Below are 25840 nucleotides of genomic sequence, written 5' to 3'. Positions count from 1 at the left end.
TAAGCGTCTATATATATTCTGAATGTGGGTAGGCCTGTAGGAGAACTGGTTCAAAAAGATGGATTTGAATTTCAGATGCAGGCAAGTAGCTTATTAGAGTTCTGTTATCAGATGCAACTCAAATTAGTGGTAAGTCCATGGGTAGTGTTTTAAAATGTGTTGTGTGTAGGAGATTCTGTTTAGTTATTAGCGTGTGTGTGGAGGGCTTTTTCTATGAGGAGCAAATCTCAGATCCTTCAGCTGTTTACAGCTTTTATTTATTTATTTATTTATTTATTGCTTTTTAGGGCTACACCTGCGGCATATAGAATTCCTAGGCTAGGGGTCAAATTGGAGCTGTAGCTGCAGGCTTATGCCACAGCCACAGCAACTCCGGACTCATGGCAACGCCTGATCCTTAATCCACTGAGCAAGGCCAGTGATCAAGTCTGGATCCTCCTGGTTACTGGTCAGATTTGTTTCTGCTGGGACACGACGGGAACTTTCTGTTTACAGCCTTTAAAAGGTCTCTAAAAACCCCGTGATTATGCATGGTCTGTTTTCCTTTACCCTGGTCAACAGTTTAACAATTTATATTCTCTTTGTCCTTCTCTCTTTGGCCTCCTTTCCCATTTTCCATATCTCTCCTGATGCTATTTTAGCATTTGGTGTAATTGAGGCCTTTGGACAGTAATCTTCCTGGCTTTGTTACCCTGTTAGTTTTCTGTTGTCTGTTATTAGCAATCCTCAAATCTTAGCTTAGTCCAGAGTTTTAGATCTTTGTATTTAATTGCCTCTTTGACATAACCACTATTAGATGTTCTATAGAACTGTAAGAGTAATATGTTCAAAACTCATCTTCCTTGCTTAATTTGTCTTGCTATGTATGTATGTTCCTTACCTCAGTACTCAAGCTCGAAAACTGGATTCTGTACTTTACCTTTACGAAGACTGTAGCCAAATCTTTTTACTTCTCCTAACAACTGCCTTTTATATCTATCTACTTTTAAAATTTTTAATTTATTTGTTTTTGGTTATGGAGCACAGCAGCTTATTGTGGTATCTTAGTTCCCAGACCAAGTTGCAACACCTAACCACTCAATTACCAGTTAACTCCCACAGCTACCTGGCTTTCCTTTTTTCTGTTCAAGGCTAATTCTCTCTAGCCTGATTCTCTCTGGCCTAAAGTTACTGTGTAACTACTTCTTTATTGGGCTCTCTACTTCACATAGGATCTTTCAATGCAATCTTCATTCTACAGCCTAAGTATGTGCTTGAAATCTAAGTGCTTGTTTGATCATATTCTGTTTAGGAGATAATGTTCAAATTCCTTAAAATATCCTCTGAGATTCTAGATGATCATAGCCTTGTTTAGCTATTCAGCTTCTCCTCAGTGCTTGTTTAGAACTTTCTCCATCCATTATCCTTCCATCCCCAGTTTCACATTTCTACTACACCAAGCTTGCTTATTTTTTAGGACTCAACTTGAAAGGAAGGCCTTTGCTACTCCCTGGACTAGATTAAGTCTCCTTGCTGTCTTTTCTCAGATCACTTTGCACTTCTATCCTGACTTGCTGAACTTCATTTTAATCATGTTTAGTTGTCTTCTTTAGGCTGTAAGCTCTCTGGAATCTGTGGCTGTGATTGTTTCCAGTTAGACCTTCATTCTCTAGGTACTCGATAACTTTGGGAAATAAATGAGTTGTACTACATTGTAGTCCTTTTTGCCTGCTCAGAAGAGATGTCTGATTGTTGATTAGGAGAATTTTAGCAGGTACTTCCAACATGAAAACAGCAGAAAGGGATAATGGGATGAGAAGTTAACCAGCAGCTCACAGACAATGGGCAAATTGTCAAGTAAGCACAGGAGGCAGGTATTAATGACATGAGATCTAGAAAGAAAATGAACCATGGGTATAATACTATTTTAAGTGTGTTTGACCAATCCTGAGTTTTCAGAATTGCTATTTTATATATTCTAATCTCAAAAATAAACTTTTTTACTACATTTTACAAAGAGTATTTTGTATTTTTAATCTGAGCTTGTTTACAAAGTCTGTAAAAATATTGTAAATGAAATATTTGTTCTATTTGGAATTTATTTAGACATAAAATTAGGAATTATAATTAATTTTGTTTTAATAATTGGTTTTTAATACCATTTATTGAATAGTTTCTCCTTTCCACACAGATGTGGCATGGGAGCTTTTATCGTAAACCACTAAAGTCAAAAAGTTCCCTCTTGCTACTCAGTGATCTCTTACTACTTCCAGTCTGGGGTGATCTGTTTTTTTTCTGTTTTGTTTTTTTTTTGTTTTGTCTTTTTGTCTTTTTTCTAGGGTCACTCCCGCAGCATATGGAAGCTCCCAGGCTAGGGGTCGAATTGGAGCTGCGGCTGCCAGCCTACACCAGAGACACAGCAACGTGGGATCCAAGGTGACCTACACCACAGCAATGCCGGATCCTTAATCCACTGAGCAAGTCCAGGGATCGAACCCGCAACCTCCTGGTTCCTAGTCGGATTCGTTAACCACTGAGCTAGTATCTGTTTTATAAAAGTCCCAATAGTTTTGACTTTTCCAGAATGTCATGTAAGTGAACTCTCTTAACTTTTTGGTGGTTTTTTTGTTTGTTTGTTTTTTGTTTTCTGCTTTTTATGGCTGCACCCTTGGCATATGGAGGTTCCCAGGCTAGGGGTACAGCCACCTCATGGTTCCTAGTCAGATTCATTTCCTCTATCCCAGGATGGGAACTCCATGTACAAATCTTGAGGTCATTTCTCTTAAGTAATACCTAGAAGTAGAATTGTTGCATTTTATGCTAAATGCATGTTTAATGTCATAAGAAACTCACTTTTCTAAAGTGGCTGTACCATTTTTCATTCCCACTAGCTCTTTGCTACTGTCAGTTTGCTAAATTTTAGCCATCTTAATGGATACGTAGTAATATTTTTTTTTTTTTTTTTTTGTCTTTTTTTTGCCCTTTCTTGGGCCGCTTCTGCGGCATATGGAGGTTCCCAGGCTAGGGGTCGAATCGGAGCTGTAGCCACTGGCCTACACCACAGCCACAGCCACGCAGGATCCGTGCCGCATCTGCGACCTACACCACAGCTCTCGGCAACACCAGATACTTAACCCACTGAGCAAGGGCAGGGAGCGAACCCACAACCTCATGGTTCCTAGTCAGATTCGTTAACTACCGCGCCACAACGGGAACTCCCATAGTAATATTTTATTGTGCTTTTAACTTGCAATTCCCTAGTGACTAATGATGTTGAACATCTTTTTGTATTTTCCATCGCTACCTCTTTTTTTGGTGCAGTGTCTGTTTAAACTATTATTGGGTGTTTTTTGTTATTAAATTGTGAAAGTTCTCTTTATATTCTGTGAACAAGTTTCTAATGAGATACATATTTTGGCAAATGTATTCTCCAGTTCTGTGGCTTTTTATTTTCTTAATATTGTCCTTCACACTTTTTCACACAAAAAATTGAAATATTGATGAGGTCCATTTTATAATTTATTTCTTTTATGTAGTTGATGGTTTTTGTGTCTTAACTAAGGGAGTTGGCCTAATTCAAGGTCGTACAGGTTTTCTCTTCTGTTTTCTTTTAGATACTCTTTGGTCTATGGTGCATTCTGAAAATTTTAGTATGTGAGATTGGTATCAAGGTTTCTTTACTCTTATTTTTCCTTTTTGAGTAACTTGAGAATTATTTTGTAAAGTACCCCCTCCTTCCCATCCCAGGGAGATAGTAACTAACTATACTGATTAAATTAATGACAAACTGTAATTGTTGCAGAATTATCTTTTTACTTAAAAGATACATGTATGTCTTAACCTGTTTTATTCTTTTATATCTTCATAAAATTTATTGATAGATTATGAGTTTTATTTTGGGGAGTTTTTTTTCCAGATTATTACTGGTATATAAGAAAGCTTTTGGGTTTTTTTGCATGTACTTAATAATAAATACTTTTTTTTTTCTCTTCTTTTTTTTTTTTTTTTTGGTCTTGTTGCTTTTCTAGGGCTGCTCCCGCAGCATATGGAGGTTCCCAGGCTAGGGGTCCAATCAGAGCTGTAGCCGCCGGCCTACACCAGAGCCACAGCAACGCGGGATCCGAGCCTCATCTGTGACCTACACCACAGCTCACGGCAATGCCAGATCCTAACCCACTGAGCAAGGCCGGGGTCGAACCTGCAACCTCCTGGTTCCTAGTTGGATTCATTAACCACTGAGCCATGACGGGAACTCCATAAATACTTAGTAATACTAAATAAATACTAACCTAAAACTTGGTGGCTTAAAACAATAACCATTTTATTGTGTCTGATAATTTTGCTTCATGTGGGGCCAACTAGAGTTGCTTAGTGGTGTTCATTTGGTGCCTAGTCTTGTCTGGGATCCAAAATGACCTTACTCATGTACCTGTTGCCCTGTCAGGGATGAGGAGGTGCTTTGCTGGGTCCCCCTCTCTCCTGTTGTCTCAGCGCCATTTCACATGATCTCCTCTTCAGGGTAGTAGGATTTCTTACACGACAGTTCAGGATTGCAAGATATCTGGGTGGAAATGGCAAGGCTTCTTCTAACCTATCTTTGGAAGTCTGAAACAGTTCCTCCTTGTACACTTATTAGGGCCTTAATAGTTCTATTTGTTTGGTAAAATTTTATTTAGAGCATATTCTGCATTGAACTGAAATAGATAAAGCACCTATGGGAGAGTTATCTAGTAGTATTAGCTAAATACCTAACTTTTAAAAATTTAGAACCTTGGAGTTCCCGTCGTGGCGCAGTGGTTAACGAATCCGACTAGGAACCATGAGGTTGCGGGTTTGGTCCCTGCCCTTGCTCAGTGGGTTAATGATCCGGCGTTGCCGTGAGCTGTGGTGTAGGTTGCAGACGCGGCTCAGATCCCGCGTTGCTGTGGCTCTGGCGTAGGCCGGTGGCTACAGCTCTGATTGGACCCCCTAGCCTGGGAACCTCCATATGCCGCGGGAGCGGCCCAAGAAATAGCAATAACAACAACAACAACAAAAGACAAACGACAAAAAAAACAAACAAACAAACCAAAAAAAAAAAACAAATAAAAATTTAGAATCTTAATTGGTTGTATGAAAACTATAATTAGGAGTATATAACAAGAGCAGTTGTTCTCACATTATGTTCTTATATTAACCAGAAAGAACTGTATGGTTTACTATTTGGATTATAGAGTATATTTCTAATTAAATAATGTAACTGTGTAATGTTGACTAAGAGGTCTAGAATGACCCAGGTTTTGTATGTCACACTTTATACGACAGCTGCAGTATAAGATTCAGTGATTAGCGAGTTCCCATTGTGGTGTAGTGGAAACGAATCTAACTAGTATCCATGAGGATGTGGGTTCAATCCCTGGCCTTGCTCATTGGGTCAGTGATTCGGCATTGCAGTGAGCTGTGGTGTAGGTTGCAGAAGACGCTCAGCTCCTGCATTGCTGCAGCTGTGGCTGGTGGCTGTAGCTCCGATTTGATCCCTAGCCTGGGAACTTCCAAATGCTGCGGTACAGCCCTAAAAAGAAAAAAAAAAAAAAAAGGAAAAAAGAAGTAATTGTACTTCAGCTTTAGAAGTAAATTTTTCCTTCTAGGTCAATAGGGAAAACCTGAGTTACGGTGGGAGAGGGAGCCCAAATTACTTTTCCGTCTTATTCCTGGCTTGGCATTTGATAGGAAAACAAAAATAAATACATATATACCTATTACTTTTCTTTTGGTGTTCTTGGAACTACTATTGCTGTACTATTTTGCAACTCCGCATTTTATTAGATGCTTTCCTAATAAAATTCTACTATTTGTATTTAATAACAATAGCTACATGTATTAAATGCCTTTAAAATACTGGGCGTAGAGTTGAAGATAATGGATATGTTGCCTTTAATTCTTTTTTTTCCCCTTTTTTGGCCACACGTGTGGCATGTAGCATTCCCAGGCCAGGAACTCTATGCTGCAGTTGCAACCTGTATAGCTGTGACCTGTGCCACAGCCATAGCTGTGGCAATGCTGGAACTTTAACCCACTGAGTCTGGCTGTGGATCGAACCCATGGCATCTTAGATACAATGCCAGATCCTTAACCTGCTGCGCCACAGTAGAAATTCCAAATTCTTGTAAAAAAAAAAATCTAAAAGATGCTGTTTATCTTTGACAGATAAGAGTGCTGGGGCACAACACAGTTGAGTAGCTTGTTTTGTATTAGTGGTAGAGCTGAAATTTGAACTTAAAATATGTCTAACTGCAAATCCTGAGCTATTTCCACTATATAGTAGACCACCCTATCCAGGATCTTATATTCTGCATTTTCGTTTCCTTATGCTCAGCCACTGTTTGAAACGATGAAATGGGAAATTTCAGAAATAAATAATTCATAAATTTTAAACTGTGCACCGTTCTGAGTAGCATGATAGAATCTTACACCATCCTGCTCCATCCCTCTGAGGTAATGAATCATGCCTTTGTCCACTGCATACACTTACCTGTCTATTAGTCACTTAGCAGCCATCTCAGTTACCAGATCTACTGTTGCAGCATCACAGTGCTTGTGCTCAAGTAACCCTTATTTTACCTAATAATGGCCCCAAAGCACAAGAGTAGTGATTCTGGCAATTCAAATGTTCTCTTGCTGTGTTTAGTGTATAAATTAAACTTTATTATAGGTATGTATGTATGTCTAAGAAAAACATGATATCTATAAGGTTCAATACTATTTTTGATTTCAGGCATCCACCTGGGATTTTGGAACATAACGACCCAGGATAAGTGGAGACTACTGTATTACAGTACATTTAAAGTTTCTTAATTCCCAGCTGTCTTAAACTGTTCCATTTTCAACATTCTGTTTTTTCTTTTTTCCTTTGTGTCTCCAGTATGTTAGCTAAAGCAACCTGCCTATTCCTGAATGGTAAGAGAGGTAAGAATTGTACAGTTTGAACTTCCTCATAGTACTTTCAGGCAGAAACTTTTTTGCATTATTCCACAAAACATAAAATGTTACTGTCTGAGTCATTGTACTAAAAATTCCTCCTTTATAAAAGAAAGAAAGAAACAGAATCAAGGAATACTAGGAGTCTTCAGAGATCAGTTAGTATAGCCCCTGATGATTATAGGAAGTTCAAGCAGCCGAAGCTCCACAATTCTTCCTCAGTTGAGCATTTCGCAGGTCTTTGTATTCTCAGTAGATTGGGTCTGCACAAGTCTTTCAAATCTCAGGGTTCTTAATGTATCACTTTTTACAGTTAGGTCCATAAGGACAGTTCACCCTGATTTCAGCAGTTTCCCTCAGCATGGACGGGTAAGTAACTCTAGAGAAATCAGGTGTTTTAAGTACCATCTGCTTCATGCCTGTCAGATCTTAGCCAACCCTTAATTAGGAAAGAAGGGTTTTCTTCTTTTCCTCCCAAGTTTTTGTGGCCTGTTTATATATTATTCCTTCCCCTGTCATACAACTGGGGAAGACGTGGCGTGGAAGAACTAGGAGTAGTGCTTATATGTGTAGGTCATAAGATAGAAACTATCTCTTACTTTAAATACCGTAAAACATTTGTGATTCAAATAATTCTCTTTGTGTTTATTGGTTTTCTTTCCTAATGTATGGTATAAGAAGTTTTAACTAGAAACAAGGGGACCTGGCTAGGAGTTGTCCTAGTTCTGCCACTTAGTATCTATTCCTGGGAAGATCTTTTAAATGATCTGGGCACTAATTTTTTTCCTCTGTAAAATGAGGATAGTAGGTGCGCTCTCTAGGTTGTTTGTATGAAAAAACAAATTCTTTGGAAACTTTTCTGACAACTGGCCCACTCCACTATTATGTTACTCTTCTCTTGTTGTATCTCCACCATGTATCCTCTTTATTTCTAGAGTCTTATAAAAGAATTTATGTACTTTCTTATATCATGATTTCTCTAATTTGTCCTCTACTTCTGTCTTTCTTAAGTGGATTCAGCAAGCGTTTACTGACTGCGTATGCTTGGCACTGTAGGGGAGATACAAAGAAGAAAACTTTATATTTCTTGCTATTAGAGTATTTGTAATTTAATTGGAAAGAAAATTAGCTGCAGTGTGGGCATCACTCCATATGGTACTCATCGTTTCCACATTTTATGCATATTGACCCCTTTTTTTTGGTCTTCTGTGACTGCTGACCTTTTAGATGCTTGTCATTAGTAATTTGTTTTTGTTTAACTGTTTTTTCCTTTTGCCCCTGGAAACTTCACTCTATTGAACATCATTTGTATGCAAAACACTATTTTATTTTTAAAATTTTTTATTTTTTTATTTTTATTTTTTTTGCTTTTCAGGGCCATGACTACAGCATATGAGATTTGAAGGCTAGGGGTTGAATTGGAGCTATAGCTGCCAGCCTACACCACAGCTGCAGCAATGCCAGATTGGAGCCGCGTCTGTGATCTACACCACAGCTCACGGCAATACCGAATCCTTAACCTACTGAGCGAGGCCAGGGATTGAACCTGCATCCTAGTCTGGTTATGGCCTGCTGAGCCACAATGGAAATTTCTCAAAACACTATTTTAGATTCTGTAGAAGATAACAAAGATGCATAAGATATGATAACTACAAGATTTTATAATCCAGTAGAGCAGATGAAGCAGCTACACAATCAGAATTCAAATCATAAGAGACAGAAGCAATGATCGTTTTTAGTTGTAGTGCTCTAGGAGTGCTTAATGAAAGGTGAATTTCAGCTAGATTTTGCAGGATGTATAGAATTTTGATAGGCAGAGACATTCTAGCTAAATAGTATTAGCAAAAATATTGGAGTAAGACATTTGAGTAACAATGAATCAATCTGGAATCTTGTATATATATACACATATGGTTGAGTAGTAGATGAAATTATTAAAAGATAAAATGAGTCTTGACTATAAAGATTCTTGAATGGCATACTATAGGAATTTTCTCTTTTGGGTAGGGTTTGTTTGCTTAAAGCAGAAGAAAGTGACATGATAAGCTATACTTGCACAGAATATTTTTTGGTCACTGTGTTTATTGGATTAGTGAAGAGAAACACTAAGTAGGAAGATCTCCTTTCAAAAGTTAATGAATCAGTGATGGTGGTAGTTATGGAAAGGGAAAGGAAGATAGACATATTTTAATGGAAAAATAAACTAAACTGAGCAAGTGACTTAATGTGAGGGGAAAACAGAAGAAAAGTATTTTAAAAGTTTTTGAGAATTTTAAAAATGTGAATGTTGGAGGATATTGTGCCGTTAATAAATAGAGACTAAAGGAGAGCATGAACTTTTTTTATATGAGAAAGATGTTAATTTTGGTTTTAAATATATTTCTTATGGAGATGAAGGTGTGGAGCTTGGTAGAAGGGTTGAGTTGGGTAGAAGGGTTGAGTTGGGTTGCCTAAAGTTATAGTTTAAATCTTAGGATTGTGGTTTTAGAAGAAATACAGAAAAAATACAAGAGAAACATGCCTAGGATAGATCCTAGGGGAGTGTGCAGGTTTTAGATGATAGATTGTGAATGATTGAGTAGTCAGATAGGGTAGTGCAGTTTCAGTGAAACTTAGGGAGAATTTTGGTGAGGAGGTCAACAATGTCTGTTGCAGTAAGGACCAAGGAGAAAGGGCTGAGAATACATTGGATTTGATGGGCTTTAAAATTTTTTGTGTATTTATTTGCTTTTTAAGACCATACCTGCAGCATATGGAGGCTAAGAGTCAAATCAGGACTGCTGCTGCTGGCCTGTGCCACAGCAACACCAGATCGGAAGCACGTCTGTGACCTACACCACAGCTCACAGCAACACTGGATCCTTAACCCACTGAGTGAGGCCAGGGATCAAACCCACATCCACATGGATACTAGTTGTGTTCATAACCTGCCAAGCCACAAAGGTTTTTGTTTATATTTCCTATTTAATCTTTACATAAAACTCCATTTTAAAGTTGAAACTGGAGATCTGAAAGTTTGTTAGCAAGGTTTTGCAGAACTTAAGCATGAACCTAGGTATTCAGAGCTTAAAGGCTTCCCACTTTCTCATAGCTATAACATGTAAACATGTAACATAGCATCTTTATATTATCTGTAACACGATTACAGAAAATTTAAGGAGGAATTTAAAATTAGATTTTGAAAAAGAATGTGCTCTGCCAAGAAGCCAAAAATTCTAGGAAGGGTGAAAGGTAGGTCGAAAGACTGAGGCAGGTGTATATGTTGGGACGGCAGTTGTGCCACAGAAATACTTTTCCACTTTGTATATAGAGCTAATTTGTTTTTGCTTCCTTTGCTTTAAAGATTTTTAGGAGGTAACTGCAGTTACCTTGTCAGTCACTATTATTGTCTTGGCTCTGCCATTGTATTTGATTCTGTAGATGTTTTTTATATAATGACCCTAACAGCTTCAGCTTATTTTTGCTTGAACTTTTAATATCCTACTTAAGGCATATTTCAAGCCTCCTTTTCCTGTATTAGAAAGCCAATATACTTCTATTGACAAAACTTAGAAACTTTTTGCCATTTAAAAATAATGGCTTTTGCGGGGGTCAAGGCTTTTAATAATTTGTACTATTATCTTTTAGTCTGTTTTCTGAATGTGTGTATATTGTAAATTTTTTAAAAAATTATAATGTGTGGAGTTCCTGACATGGCACAGTAGTTAACGGATCCGACTAGGAACCATGAGGTTGCGGGTTCGATCCCTGCCCTTGCTCAGTGGGTTAACGATCCGGTGTTGCGGTGAGCTGTGGTGTAGGTCGAAGACGCGGCTCAGATCCTGCGTTGCTGTGTCTCTGGCGTAGGCGGGTGGCTACAGCTCTGATTAGACCCCTAGCCTGGGAACCTCCATATGCTGAGAGAGTGGCCCTAGAAAAGACAAAAAGACAAAAAAAAAAAAATATATATATATATATAATGTGTTAAGGCAGGTATATATGACAAATCTCTGGCACCTTCTCTTATTTTGCTGTGAACCTAAAACTGCTCTAAGAAAATAAAGTCTATAAATAAATATATAAAATCTATAAAAATTGGGTCACACTGGTGTTCCCATTGTGGTGCAACAGAAACAAATCCGACTAGGAACCATGAGGTTGCGGGTTCGATCCCTGGCCTCACTCAGGATCCGGCGTTGCCGTTGCCGTGGGCTGTGGTGTAGGTCGCAGACGCAGCTTGGATCTGGTGTTGCTGTGGCTGTGGTGTAGGCCCGCAGCTGTAGCTCCAATTGGACCCCTAGCCTGGGAACCTCCATATTGCGTGAGTGTGCCCCTATAAAGGAAATAAAAATAAAAAAAATTGGATCGTACTGTATTATAGTTTTATTTCCTGGAAAACTAGTTTTAATTTTATTTTGAAAAATATTTTGTGACTGTTGTAGGTTTATAGCATATCATATTCTTTATATTCCATTAAAATTCTCTGGTTTTTTTTTTTTTTTTTTTTTTTTTTTTTTGTCTTTTTGCTATTTCTTTGGGCCGCTCCCGCGGCATATAGAGCTTCCCAGGCTAGGGGTCGAATTGGAGCTGTGGCCACCGGCCTACGCCAGAGCCACAGCAACGCAGGATCTGAGCCGCATCTGCAACCTACACCACAGCTCACGGCAACGCCGGATCGTTAACCCACTGAGCAAGGGCAGGGATCGAACCCGCAACCTCATGGTTCCTAGTTGCTTTCGTTAACCACTGCGCCACGACGGGAACTCCTCTCTGATTATTTTAATCTATTTGGTTAGAAGTCAGGATCATGGTTATCCTCAGGAGTGCTGCATAAAGATTGAAAACACAGAGGGGTTTTGGGGTGCTGTTCATTTTTGTTAAAATGGAGGTATCTACTTACATGCTTTTTTCTTTATATTTTACTATAATAAACTTTGAAGAGTTATAATATTTAGTGAAATAATCCTTTTAGGTTAATAATAATAGGGATGATTTACTAGAGATAGAAATGCAGAGACATTTCAGATGACTATTTTCTTTCTTTCTTTCTTTTTCCTCAAGGCCGCACCTGCAGCATATGGAAGTTCCCAGGGTTGAATCGGAGCTGCAGCTGCTACCCTGTGCCATAAGCCACAGCACTGCAGGAACTGAGCTGCATCTTCAACCCATACCACAGCTCACGGCAACACCAGATCCTTAAGTCACTGAGTGAGGTCAGGGATCAAACCTGCATCCTCATGGATACTGGTCAGATTCATTTCCACTGAGCCAGGATGGGAACTCTCTGATGACTATTTTCTCTGGTTGTGATTTTAAATGATATATAACTGGGTCATTTAATGGGAGTTCCATGGTGGCTCAGCAGGTTAAGGATCTGGTGTTGTCGCTGATGTGGTGTGGGTCACTGCTATGACATGTTTGATCCCTTGTGTGGGAACTTCCACATGCTACAGGTGTAGCCAAAAAAAAAAAAAAAAGTGTGTTTACTTAGGAAATACTAACTTGTGTATGTGTCTAAGCTCCGGCTATTTGGACTGACATTTTATGACTGAAGGATAGCTTATAACATGATTTTAAGGATTTTAAAACATCACAGAATAAGAGTAGTGTACTAACCTGAAGTATGAGAACAGCGTTAATATATTCTAGAATTTTAGAGTAAATTATATATGAAGAGATGAAGACCATATCTAGCTTATTCACCTCTGTATCCCTAACCCTTTTATTTTATTCAGCATTGTATGTTTATTAAGTCAATGAGTCCATCTTTTGGTTTGCTTGAACATTAGCTCATCTGCTTTGAGTAAGATCACTTGAAAAAAAGCACTCTGTCAGTTTAATAGGTAGACATATCTTACTTGAATTTGTATTTTTTTAATTAATGAGTGTAGGTTTAAAAATGTTTATTAAATACATGGATTTAATTTTTTTAAGAATTAACTGTTTAAAGAGTTCCTGCTGTGGTGCAGTGGGTTAGGAATCCAAGTGCATCAGATCAGGTCACTGTGGAAGCATGGTTTTGATCCCCAGCTGGCATAGTGAGTTGAAGTAGCTGTAGTTGGGATTCAATCCCTGGCCCGGCAAATGCCATATGCCAAGGGTATGGTCGTTAAAAAAAAGAAAGAATTTAAGTAATCTAGAAGATTGTTCACTATGGCAGCCCCTAGGCTCTTGTGGCTATTGAACAGTTAAAGTTTTTAGGGCTGAACCTGCAGCATATGGAGGTTCCCAGGCTAGGGGTCTAATCGGAGCCACAGCTGCCAGCCTACGCCACAGTCACAGCAACACCAGATCCAAGCCGTGTCTGTGACCTACACCACAGCCCACGGCAACACTGGATCCTCAACCCACTGAGTGAGGCCAGATACCGAACCCACAACCTCATGGGTCCTAGTCGGATTCGTTTCCACTGCCCCACGACAGGAACTCCAGTTGAACTCCTTTGAATTGAGATGTGCCATAAGTATAGACTGGACTTTGAAATCTTACTATGAAAAAAAGTAATGTAAAACATCTCAATAATTTTTTAGCATTGGGGAGTTCCGTAGTGGCGCAGCAGAATTGAATCAGACTAGGAACCATGCGGTTGCAGGTTCAATCCCTGGCTTCACTCAGTGGGTTGAGGATCCAGTGTTGCTGTGAGCTGTGGTGTGTAGGTCACAAACACGGCTTGGATCTGGCATTGCTGTGACTGTGGCGTAGGCTGGCAGCTGTGGCTCCGATTAGACCCCTAGCCTGGAACCCTCCATATGCCGTGGGCTTGCCCCAAAAAAAGCAAAAATAAACAACAACAATAAAAAATTTTAGCATTGGTTTCATGTTGAAATGATATTTTAGATATTTTGACTAAAATAAAGTATATTACTAAAATTAGTTTTACTGGTTTCCTTTTGTTTTTAATGTGACTACTAGAAAATTTAAGTTTACATATGTGGTAATTAGCATTATCTTCTTCTTTGACAGTGCTGATCTAGACAGTAATCACTAGGTGACTAGGGCCTGAATTCAGGGTAGTATTTATGAAAAAAAAAAAGAGATTTTAATAAATTTACAGTATGCATATATATTATTATAATTTGGGGTGTTACATTACAGGATATTTTGCATTTTTCGTGTGCTCCAATCATGGCTTTGTAATCATTAGTAAGATTTTGAGGACAAGGACTACATCACGATTTTAAAATTCTCCTCTACATCTTAGCTTTTGCTGGGTGCATAGGAGCTTGATTGAACAAATAACCATTAATTGGATACCAAATAATTTTATATAAACATGAAGTTTGAATTTTTTAAATGCAGATCAATGATTCTTAGAGTTCCTATACCTTTTAATATAATAGCATCACCAGCTAGCCAGGTTAGTCATATTTTTTTTAAAAAGTACAAGGCTAAGGGAACTAATATCTAATTTTATATATATGTATATAAAATCAGGCTCTTGGTAATCATTTTATATCTTTCTTCATTTAGTCCTCGTAATAACCTATGAAAAAGGTAACGGCCATCATTTTACATATTAGGAAACTGAGACTGCATTTTTCCAGTGGTAACTCTGGATATGCCCAACTTTAAAAGTAGAGTTTCTATACTGTAGTTTATTCTCTCAATTCAAGTTAGCCAGTTATTTTAAGTGATTTGAAGTTAGTCTAATATTGTGGTGGACATGAAGTAAATGAATGATAATCTTTAGAGTGGAATGTGTAGTGATAAATTTTGACAGTTTGTGATGTGTGTGTTATGTATTCCATGTTTAATATGTGAAAGGAAATTTAGAAATATTTCCTAAAATCTTAGGGAAAGAAAAAAGAATGTGTTTATTTTTCATTCCGACTTTCTTGGTATATTGTAATTTTTGAAATTGCACTGTAGTTCATGAAAAAAAATTATAAAATTATTGTCAATATTTTGAATTTTCAGATAAAATCAAAGACAAAATTAAGGAGAGAGATAAAGAAAAGGAGAGAGAAAAAAAGAAGCATAAAGTAATGAATGAGATCAAGAAAGAAAATGGAGAAGTTAAGATTTTGCTGAAAAGTAAGTTTGTATTTAGTGATTTTGGTTGTACTATATTGTTCAGTATGCTTAGTGATTAAAATAAGATTATGTTGGTGCTGAATTTTGCTGAGAGTAATCGTTTGTGGTTAAAATATGAAATGTAAATATAATAATGAGTTTTTCTAATCTATATAGTATATGTCTTTAGTGTATTTAGTGAGCTGTTAAAAAGTAGTGAACATAATTATTAGGTTCCTTAAATTATTTTAAAATAGTTCCCGTTGTGGCTCAGGGCTTAGTGAATCCGACTAGGAACCATGAGCTTGCGGGTTCGATCCCTGGCTTTGCTCAGTGGGTTAAGGATCCGGCATTGCCGTGAGCTGTGGTGTAGGTTGCAGATGTGGCTCAGATCCCGCGTTGCTGTGTCTCTGGTGTAGGCTGGGGGCTACAGCTCCGATTAGACCCCTAGCCTGGGAATCTCCATATGCCACGGGAGCGGCCCAAGAAATGGCAAAAAGACAAAAAAATAATAATAATGAAATAAAATAAAATAAAATAGTTTGTGTAATTTTTGTGTTTGCATTACTAGTATTTATACATATTTAGATAGTAATAGAAGGCTAAAGCAGTTTTTAGCATGATAGGCATGATGGAGGAAGTGATCTCAAATATTTAATGAAAATCACTATAACATTGTCTGTAGTTTAGAGGGAGCATTTTATTCTGAGCTATAAATAAAGAAGGTGTACTGTTTTACTGCATGTTTCTTGCATGCTTAAGAATATTCTCCTTGTTTCTTGTTTTTTTCTCTATTGTTATAACCGCTTTCACTTGTTTATACATGGGAGTAGATGGTAAGGTAACAATACAAATCTTATCAGTAAATCTGAATTTTTCCAGAGAGAATTTGTGATAAAAGAACAGTTTTAAATGCACTCAGCAAGGTAAAGATAAGAAGAGTTGGTGGCATTTGATTTCTAGATAGCTAGCAAATTTGTTAGCTGATCCAACAAGTTAACTTGTGAATTAGAACCTGTAGCATGTAGACTTTGATTAATTTAGTATTGAATTCATGTGTTGATAAACCTTTATAGCTACATAAGAAAGGAAAGGCCGTAGCACTGCAAGTGCAATGAAATAACTGTTTAGTTTATATTATTTAAGGTAAACAGAGTATTAGAATACACTATTTCGTTTCATTCTCATGTTTCCAGATGGTCTTCGATGGCACTTTAAGCCCTATTTTCTACTTGTCAGACTTTATTCTCTATAAAATTCTTTTGACCTTGAAGAAACATGACAGAGCTTTAAGTTTTGTGGGTTTATTTTATTTTATTTTTTTTTTAGGGCCGCACCTGTGGCATATGGAAGTTCCCAGGCTAGGGATCGAATTGGAGCTGTAGCTGCTGGCCTGCACCACAGCTACAGCAATGCCAGATCTGAGCCATGTCTGCGACCTACACCACAGCTGCTCAATGCCAGATCCTTAACCTACTGAGTGAGGCCAGGGATCGAGGCCAGAGATCAAATCTGCATCCTCATGGATGTTAGTTAGTCAGAGTTGTTTCTGCTGAGCCATGACGGGAACTCAAATACTTGTTTTTGTTTATTGGTTTAGTCACCTATTCATTTACTTATTCATTCGAATGCACAGTGATAAAATTCCAGTCACTTGGTTGAATGCTAGATTGCTGACATACTATTAATGTGAAATAGGTGAATCTAAAAATAACATATGCAAGCAAAATTTTAAATAGCCTAAATAAATGGAGATTTTCTATTAATATTCAGTAGTCATCTTGACTTTGAGGTAAATGAAAAAATTTAAGAGATATTTTGAACTGAGGTAAACTGAATTACTGCCTTGCAGAATTGTGAAGATTAAATGAGATAAAGTATGGGGGAAGTGCCAAGTACTGTGCCTGGACCAAAGACATTCATCAAGTAGATATGAATCTTTCTTGTAAACGTGTATGAAAGATTAACTCTTGTGATTAAAAAACAACAAATCTCCTTTCCTCAGTGGGTAGTATATAGATAATAAAATGAATAAAAACATGATTAATTTGGGAAAAGGTGCCTGTGCCATTGTAAGCACTGAGTAAGTGTTAGCTCTTCTTGTCCGGCAAAAACAATTTGTTCTGCCTGTGTGGCCATTTCCCACGTGAGCTGAGGGTCAGGGAAAGGCATCCTTTGTTACTCTTGTCCTAGAGCAACAAGAGTATCAATTAAGTAGGGGCAGTAAGGATTCTATCATATACTGCTTTATGCCCCCTTTTCCTTTATAGCTTCCAACTTCTATTCTCTCCCTATAATTTTCTCCGTCTGAAAATGGTAATGTTGCAGGTTATGGTACACACAGACGTTGATTGTTTGGTGATGGCACTTGAATATCTAAAATAGATGCTAACTCTTACTCCACACCAATCTCATTTCCTCCAAGTTTTCATTAAAACTGCATAGAGTGTGATTATAAATAAATGCTTAATTATAATGCAGAAATCTTATAAATGTTTTTCACCAATAAAATAGGAGTTTGCTTTATTAGAAACAGCTTAAAGAAGCAAATATATTTGAAACATAAGCTTATTTAGCTCATCCTTATATAGCTAATGTCTACTAACTAATTTTTCTGAGCATACTATTATGTTCCAGACATTTTTACGTTGTTTATTGATAAGTTGTAAGAACATAGTTGTTTATGACTGTAATATTTTTCAGAATAAATTTTATCATTATAGCATATCAGAGAAGCTTGGTAGTGAGCAGGGGGAAAGGGGATTAAAAGAAGCCAATGTTCAAAATGATTGGTAGTGTACTAAAGGTCACAGGTAGCTAATTCACAACAGAAAGGGCGAAAATATTGCTGTGCAAAAAAAGTTGTTCCCCAAAGACCAAAGGTTAAACATAGCTAAGCTAATTACTGCTTTGGTTCTGTGTATGATAATAGAATTACAGATGTCAATTCCCATATTAGATATGAAATCAGATCCATTATTTCAGGGCAATTTTTATTTTTTTCTGTGTTAACACTAACATATTGAAGTTAGTAGTGGAAATTGTTCAGTGAATTTGTGATTTTTACAGATTTTTAAAAATAATTTGTCATTAACAGTGTATGCTGTTTTTGTATCTCTGTATGTTTTTTTTTTTGTCTCTTGAGTGTCTCTTTCTTCTGGCTGTGTGTGTGTCTGTATCTCTCTCTGTGTCTGATTCTGTCTTTGGCTATATGTGCATATGTCTGCTGTATGTATCTTTCTCTCTCTCTCAGGCTCACTATGTGCATGTCTGAACCTTTGTGGGGGAGGTTCTCCTGTAGCCTTATACTTTTATATTTTTTGAGGGTCCAGATTACTTAGACAACAATTTTTTGTTATGAGTATTTACCAGTATCCTTTAAAAATCACTTCAGTTCTGATTTATTGGGCTCTGTTTGAAGAATTATGAAATTAGAGTAATATGTACTTTAAATATCTTGTAGTATGAGAAGAACATTAATTTTCAAAATGGTTTTCTTTCCTTAAGTATGCCCACATGTGTATCTGTTGCATTTCATATATCATTCTAAAGTAGGAAATGAGTGAGAGATTATATTAAACTTTAAAAAATATGTCTAGTAGAGTTCCCGTCGTGGCGCAGTGGTTAACGAATCCGACTAGGAACCATGAGGTTGCGGGTTTGGTCCCTGCCCTTGCTCAGTGGGTTAACGATCCGGCGTTGCCGTGAGCTGTGGTGTAGGTTGCAGACGAGGCTCGGATCCCGTGTTGCTGTGGCTCTGGCGTAGGCCGGTGGCTACAGCTCCGATTCAACCCCTAGCCTGGGAACCTCCATATGCCGCGGGAGCGGCCCAAGAAATAGCAACAACAACAACAACAAAAGACAAAAAGACAAAAAAAAAAAAAAATATGTCTAGTGAAGGCTGATGCCTTGATTTGGTTTAAATGTAAAGAATGCTTTTTTTTTTTTTTTTTTCTTTTTAGGGCTGTACCCACAGCAGGCGTATGGAGGCTCCCAGGCTAGGGGTTGAATTGGAGCTACAGTTGCTGGCCACAACCACAGCCACAGTCCCACAGGATCCAAGCCAAGTCTGCAACCTACACCACAGCTCACGGCAACGCCGGATCCTTAACCCACTGAGCAAGCCCAGAGATCGAACCCAAAACCTCATGGTTCCTAGTCGGATTCATTTCCGATGTACCACAACAGGAACTCCAAGAATGCCCCAAGGCTACCCCCAGGTTTGGTGATTTGCTAGGAGGACTTACAGGCCTTGGCATAAATTTGTACTCATGGCTATGATTTGTTATAGTAGAGGATACAAAGTAAAATCAGTAAGGAGAAAAGGCATATACGACGATTCCAGAAATCAGGCGCAAGCTTCCAGGAGTCCTGTCCTAGTGGAGTCAAACAGGATGCACTTAATTCTTCCAGTAGTTAATCATGACAACATACATGAAATGTTTTCTACCAGGAAACCTCATTAGAGACACAGTAGTCAGGGTTTCTTTTGGGGGCTGGTCACATTAAGGTACCCCCTGTCTAGTGTGTAGGAAAATCCCAGACTCCTAGTTTAGGTGCAGTGAGCCACTCTTATCAGAGAATGGTAGTAACCTTCCCGAAATACAAGTTCTCAGATGCCAGCCAAGGGCCAGCTTTGCACTCAGGGCTTTCTAAGGACAGTCTCAGGCCACTTATGTTAACTCTTTTCTGGACATTGTGCTCACCTTAATATTTAGTTATGTTTTTATTTTTTTATCCATTCATTCATTCATTCATTCATTTAATTTTCTTTTTAGGGCTGCTCCTGTGGCAAATGGAAGTTCCCAGGCTAGAGGTCAAATTGGAGTGTAGCTGCTGGCTATAGTCACAGCCACTGCAATGCCACATCCAAGCTGTATCTGCAACCTATGCTGCAGCTTGTGGCAGCACAGGATCCTTAAACTGAGTGACGCCAGGGATCAAACCTGCATCCTCATGGATACCAGTCAGGTTCTTAACCCTCTGATCATCTGATTATTTATAGAGTAAATGTTTAATTTCTTGATGCTCAGTATAAGAATCACTTGACTGATTTCTTACTGGTTTGCATTTTCTTTTATAACTAGTACTATTTTCATCCATCCTTGTGACTAAGAAATACTTTCATACTTATTTTAAAGTAATATGTAGTCTAATAACTGGATATTTTCTATTTTAACTTATTTTTCTTTTTTGGCCACCCCCATGGCATATGGAAGATCCTGGGCTAGCGATTGAATCTGAGCCACAGCTGTGGCCACGCTGGCCCCTTAATCCACTGTGCTACAGTGGGAACTCCTATTTTAACTTTTTTTTTAATGTTAGGTGTAAATGTAATATGATATCAAGCTTATATTTCCATTCAAATGAAACTGCTTATTTTGGCAAACCATCTAGGAAAGGGTTCAGTAGTAAGTACCGGGCAGGATAAGGATATTTAAGGGAAAGGAAATACCTTTGCCAGTAGTAGAAGGATAAAGTAAGGCTAGGTGTGTTTCCTAAGAAATTGTAAGAATTGCAGATTCACTAGAGCATGAGGTACTTGAAGGCATTGACTCTGGATTCCAGACTGAAGAGGTTGTATTTTATTTGAGAGTCATTGAGAAGCTTTGAAATCAGTTGAATCAAGGGATGAACATGATCAAACAGTATATAAAACTTATGGAAAGGTTATTATGGCTTCAGCATTAAGGATGAGAGAGAATCATGAGGCTTCCAGTCCAAAAATTAGGGCAATAGTGTCATGGAAGTAAAAAAAATAATCATGGGTGAGCTGGGTAATTATGTCAAACCTTGGAGAGATCAGGAGCAGCAATTTGAGAGAATATCATTGGATTTGATATTTGAACATTCTGGGAAAAGTAGAAAAAGGTAAAAAGTAAAAGTAAATTTGAGTAGACTGGAAACAGACCCAGAATTTAAGGGATAAGAGTGTTCAGGTTGGAGTTCCCATTGTGGCTCAGTGGAAACAAACCTGACTAGTATCCATTGAGGATTCTGGTTTGATCCCTGGCCTCACTCAGTGGATTAAGGATGCAGCATTGCCATGAGCATTGGTGTAGGTCGCAGACACAACTTGAATCTGGTGTTGCTATGGCTATATGTAGGCCAGCAGCTGTAGCTCGATTCAGCCCCTAGCCTGGGGACTTCCATATGCCATGGGTGGTGCGGCCTTTAAAAAAAAAAAAAAATAAGTCAGGTAATAAAGGAAAGGCACTGGGCATAGTGGTTCTTGAGGAGAGATTTGATGGTCAAAAGAAGAGGAGAGAGAACTTTAAAAGCAAGGATTTTGGAGTTGATGGGTGGGACTTATTTCTGAAAAGTAGGCAGGTCATATTCACCAGAGGCAGAGAAGAATAAAAGAGATATGTGAAAATGGAAAAATTTAGATAAAGAAGTAGGTTGAGAATATTTAATTCATGACAGGTCATCTATAAAGGTGAAGTAAGAGGTGGAAACAATGAATGTCTTCTTTTCTCAACAATGAATGACTTTTTTTATGTTATCTTAGGAAGCATAATATTTTCTTGAGAGGATATTTACTCTTTTTTGTTTTTCTTATGTATAGGAATAAATATACTGTAGGGGAGTTCCCTTTGTGGCTGAGCAGTTAACAAACCCTACTAGAATTCGTAGGGACATGGGTTCAATCCCTGGCCTTGCTCAGTGGGTTAAGGATCTGGTGTTGCGTAAGCTGTGGTGTAGGTTGTAGACACGGCTCAGATCCCGCATTGCTGTGGCTGTGGCTATGGCTTAGGCCAATGGCTACACCTTTGATTCGACCCCTAGCCTGGGAACCTTCATATGCTGTGGGTGCGGCCCTAAAATAGCAAAAAAGGAAGGAAGGAAGGAAGGAAAGAAAGAAAGAAAGAAAGAAACTGTGATAATATTGTGTTTATATATGTATACTTAAATTGTATAGCCTCTGTGGATTAATCTTTTATTCTTTGGAGTTAGAAATTTCTGAGCCCAGAGTTTACTTGCCTTTGGTTACAGAAGCTCATTAATATGTAAGCTTATTATGATACATGCCTTTTTCTTTTATTTTTTATTCCTCTCTTTACATGTACATGGATATCATTTGTGCTTAGGACATGAGAAATGATTCTAACTTTGTAATCTCTTATGATACCTTGTTGAGTCTTCATTGGGAACTTTGTGGACTCTAGTAGGCCTAAAATTTCCCATTTTTTATGAAAGAGTGAGTGGTTTACCAAGGAAGAGATATAGTAAAAAGGTAATGAATTGCTATGTTTATTGCTAGTATACTATGCAAGTATTTTTCTCCTTTTATGATTTATAAATCTTGACATCTATGTGCAATTTTTATAACTTAAAGTAAAAATGATATGTATCAAATGGGAATATCTGTAGGGCACCCATTGTTCATATTGACTTTCTTACACCTTTCCATTTCTGATTTTCTACATTTAAAATTTGAAGATTATACTTTCTAAAACATTCATTCATTACTTGAGTAGACACTGATTGAGCATCTGCTACATGTCAGAATGGTACCACACACTATAGTGTAACTTTATCTTAAGCCTTTCTGTGTGTATGTGTATGCCTGTGTTTGTGGAGGAAGGGAAACAACCTGACTGAATTATGATTAATACTGTGTAAAACAAGCGCCAAATATAAACCTCATTCAGAATAAATTTTGCTTATTTATTATAAAACAATTCCTAGAGCATGTTTTTAAAGAAACTAAAATATGGAGTTTCAAAAAAAATTTTTCCCAACAGGTGGGAAGGAGAAACCAAAAACAAATGTAGAAGACTTACAAATTAAGAAAGTAAAGAAGAAAAAGAAAAAGAAACACAAAGAGAATGAAAAACGGAAGCGTCCAAAAATGTATAGCAAATCTATTCAAACCATCTGCTCAGGATTGCTATCTGATGTTGAAGATCAAGAAGCCAAAGGCATCCTAAATGATAACATAAGGGATTACAGTGGAAAGAATTTGGATACCAAGAACTATGATTCCAAAATTCCAGAGAACAGTGAGTTTCCATTTGTCTCATTCAAGGAGCCACGGGTTCAGAACAACCTCAGAAAGTTGGACACTTTGGAATTCAAACAGCTCATTCATATTGAGCACCAGCCTAATGGAGGTGCATCGGTTATCCACGCCTACAGTAATGAACTCTCCCACCTGTCTCCTGTGGAGATGGAGAGATTTGCAGAGGAGTTTGTGGGTCTGGTATTCAGTGAAAATGAGAACTCGGCAGCTTTCTATGTAATGGGGATTGTTCATGGGGCAGCTACTTATTTACCTGATTTTTTAGACTACTTTTCATTTAATTTTCCCAATTCACCAGTGAAAATGGAGATTTTGGGAAAGAAAGATATAGAGACAACGACTATGTCTAATTTTCATGCTCAGGTAAGAGGTTTTTAGTTTTCTTTTTTAAAACTTTGTATGTTTTAGACAAGTTTCTGTTGTTTCTCATTTTGCTGTAGGTTTGAAATTAAAAGGTAAGAATGTAATGAAACATCTTAGGAATATTAAGAATAAATTATTTTTCTTTATTTTTTGGTGGTACCTGTGGCATGTGGAAGTTTCTGGAGCAGGGATTGAACCCAGTGCCACAGCAATGGCATGAGCCACTGTGGTGTCAGTGATGGATCCTTAATCCACTGAGCCACATGGGAACTCCAATAAATTATTTATTTATTTATTTTTTAATATGATTGCACCCTTGGCATATGGAAGTTCCCAGGCCAGGGACTGAATCTGAGCCACAGCTATGACCTATGCCATAGCTATAGCAATGCTGAATCCTTTAACCCATTGCACCATGCCGGGGACCAATCCCACGCCTCTGCAGTGACCGAGCTTCTGCAGTCGGATTCTTAACCCACCATGCGACAGTGGTATCTCCTTTTTCTTTTTTCTTTCCTTTTTTCTTTCTTTTTATTTTATTTATTTATTTTTTGGTCTTTTTTTGCTATTTCTTGGGCCGCTCCCACGGCATATGGAGGTTCCCAGGCTAGGGGTCGAATCAAAGGTGTAGCCATTGGCCTAAGCCATAGCCACAGCCACAGCAATGCGGGATCTGAGCCGCATCTGCAACCTACACCACAGCTCACGGCAACGCCGGATCGTTAACCCACTGAGCAAGGGCAGGGACCGAACCCGCAACCTCATGGTTCCTAGTCAGATTCGTTAACCACTGCGCCACGACGGGAACTCCCTTCTTTCTTTTTAAAATAAATAACTTTCTTAATATGAAAACTAAATTTAATTTATTTTTATTTCATTTTTTTGGTTTTGTTTTTTAGGGCCTCAGGTGTGGCATATGAAGTTCCCAGGCTAGGGGTCGAATCAGAGCTGCATCTGCCACCCTGTGCCACAGCTGCAGCAACACAGGATCTAAGCCGTGTCTGTGACCTACACTACAGCTCACAGCAATGTGGGATACTTAACCCACTGAGCAAGGCCAGGGATTGAACCCACATCCTCATGGATACTAGTCGGGTTTGTACTGCTGAGCCACAACGGGAGCCACAACGGGAACTACTGAACACTAAATTTTAAATTTCAGCTTCTATTTCCTCATTTTTCTTAAGATATTTAGTGCAATAAGATTCTGATGTCCTTTTTTCTTGGATTTATTTTGGAAATGCAATGAATTTAGCTACGTATTTTCCAATTTGTACAATAGTTCTCTTACCTGAACATTACTTAAAGTTGTCTTCTTGGCGTTCCTGCTGTGGGACAGCAGGTGAAGGATCTGTTGTTGTCTTTGCAGTGGCTTGGGCTACTGCTGAGGAGCAGGTTCGATCCCTGGCCCAGGAATTTCCATGTGCCTCAGGTGCAGCTGAAAAAAAAGAAAAAAAAATTGTCTTGCTTTGTGTAGTAATGTCTTTAAAGTGCTTATTAGCATTGCACTTATCATATAGAACTGTGCTGAATAAATGTTGACTATTAAAGTATATTGTGGTACAAAGGAATCATCAGTTAAATGTGTGATTATTTGAGAAAAATAGCGTATTAGTTCAAATATTGAGCTAATATCCTTTTCCTACCCTTTTCCATGTTGTAGAATAACATCATCTTAGAAAGAAGAGGCAGAATCCAGTCCTCTGGTTCTTGGAAGTTAATGTAGGCCCATCTAAATAAAGGCCATCGCGTTCTTAGATCAGAGACTGCTTAGGCCAATTTTCAGGATTAGCCAAGTTTCACATTTATTGTACTAAAGATTCTGGTATTCTAAGTAAAATTATTACTTAATTGATACCATTCTAGTTTGGAAAGAAGAAAAAAGTAAAAAAAGTTTCAGAGAAATCTTTTTTTTGTTTTGGCTGCACCTGTGACATGCAACAAGTTCCCAGCTGAATGCAGACCACAGCTGTATCCAGAACCACAGCAGTGACAACACTGGATCCTTAACTCAAGAGGGTCTTAATGATCATCTATCCCAGCCTTTCTCAACTTAAGCAAACAAAAATAGATATAAGTAGCTTATTGTTTTAAGGTTGGCACTAGTGCCAGGAGTAGAAAATCTCCTTAATCTTCCTTATTCTGACTGTGTGTGTGTATATACACACACACATTTATATATATATTTTTAAATATATGTATCATATATATAATATATATCATATGTATAATATATATATTGTATACAGAATGCTTTTTGTCTTTTAGGGCTGCACCAGTGATATATGGATATTCCCAGGCTAGGGGTGGTTGCTGGCCTGCGCCACAGCTACAGCAATGCCAGATCCAAGCTGCATCTTCAACCTATACAATAGCTTGTGGCAGCACTAGATCCTTAACCCCCTGAGTGAGGCCAGGGTTCAAACCCACATCCTCATGGATACTAATTGGGTTCTTAACTCACTGAGCCATAATAGGAACTTCATATTTCTTTTTTGCTATGTGCTCAGGTTATAGTCTCCA

At 38.0% G+C, this 25840-nt stretch overlaps 1 protein-coding gene across 1 annotated transcript in view; it reads left to right on the top strand.

Annotated features, from left to right (window-relative positions):
* RSBN1L (round spermatid basic protein 1 like) overlaps positions 1–25840 on the top strand; it is a 68611-nt gene that overhangs the window by 12624 nt on the left and 30147 nt on the right. Inside the window, exons 2-3 of the mRNA XM_021102552.1 lie at positions 14833–14949; positions 22677–23317. Of these exons, the coding sequence (XP_020958211.1) occupies positions 14833–14949; positions 22677–23317 (758 nt within the window). The remainder of the gene's footprint in view (positions 1–14832; positions 14950–22676; positions 23318–25840) is intronic.

The sequence above is a fragment of the Sus scrofa genome, chromosome 9, assembly GCF_000003025.6.
Source record: "Sus scrofa isolate TJ Tabasco breed Duroc chromosome 9, Sscrofa11.1, whole genome shotgun sequence".
NCBI classification, from domain to species: domain Eukaryota; kingdom Metazoa; phylum Chordata; class Mammalia; order Artiodactyla; family Suidae; genus Sus; species Sus scrofa.
This window is presented reverse-complemented; position numbering and strand designations above follow the sequence as displayed.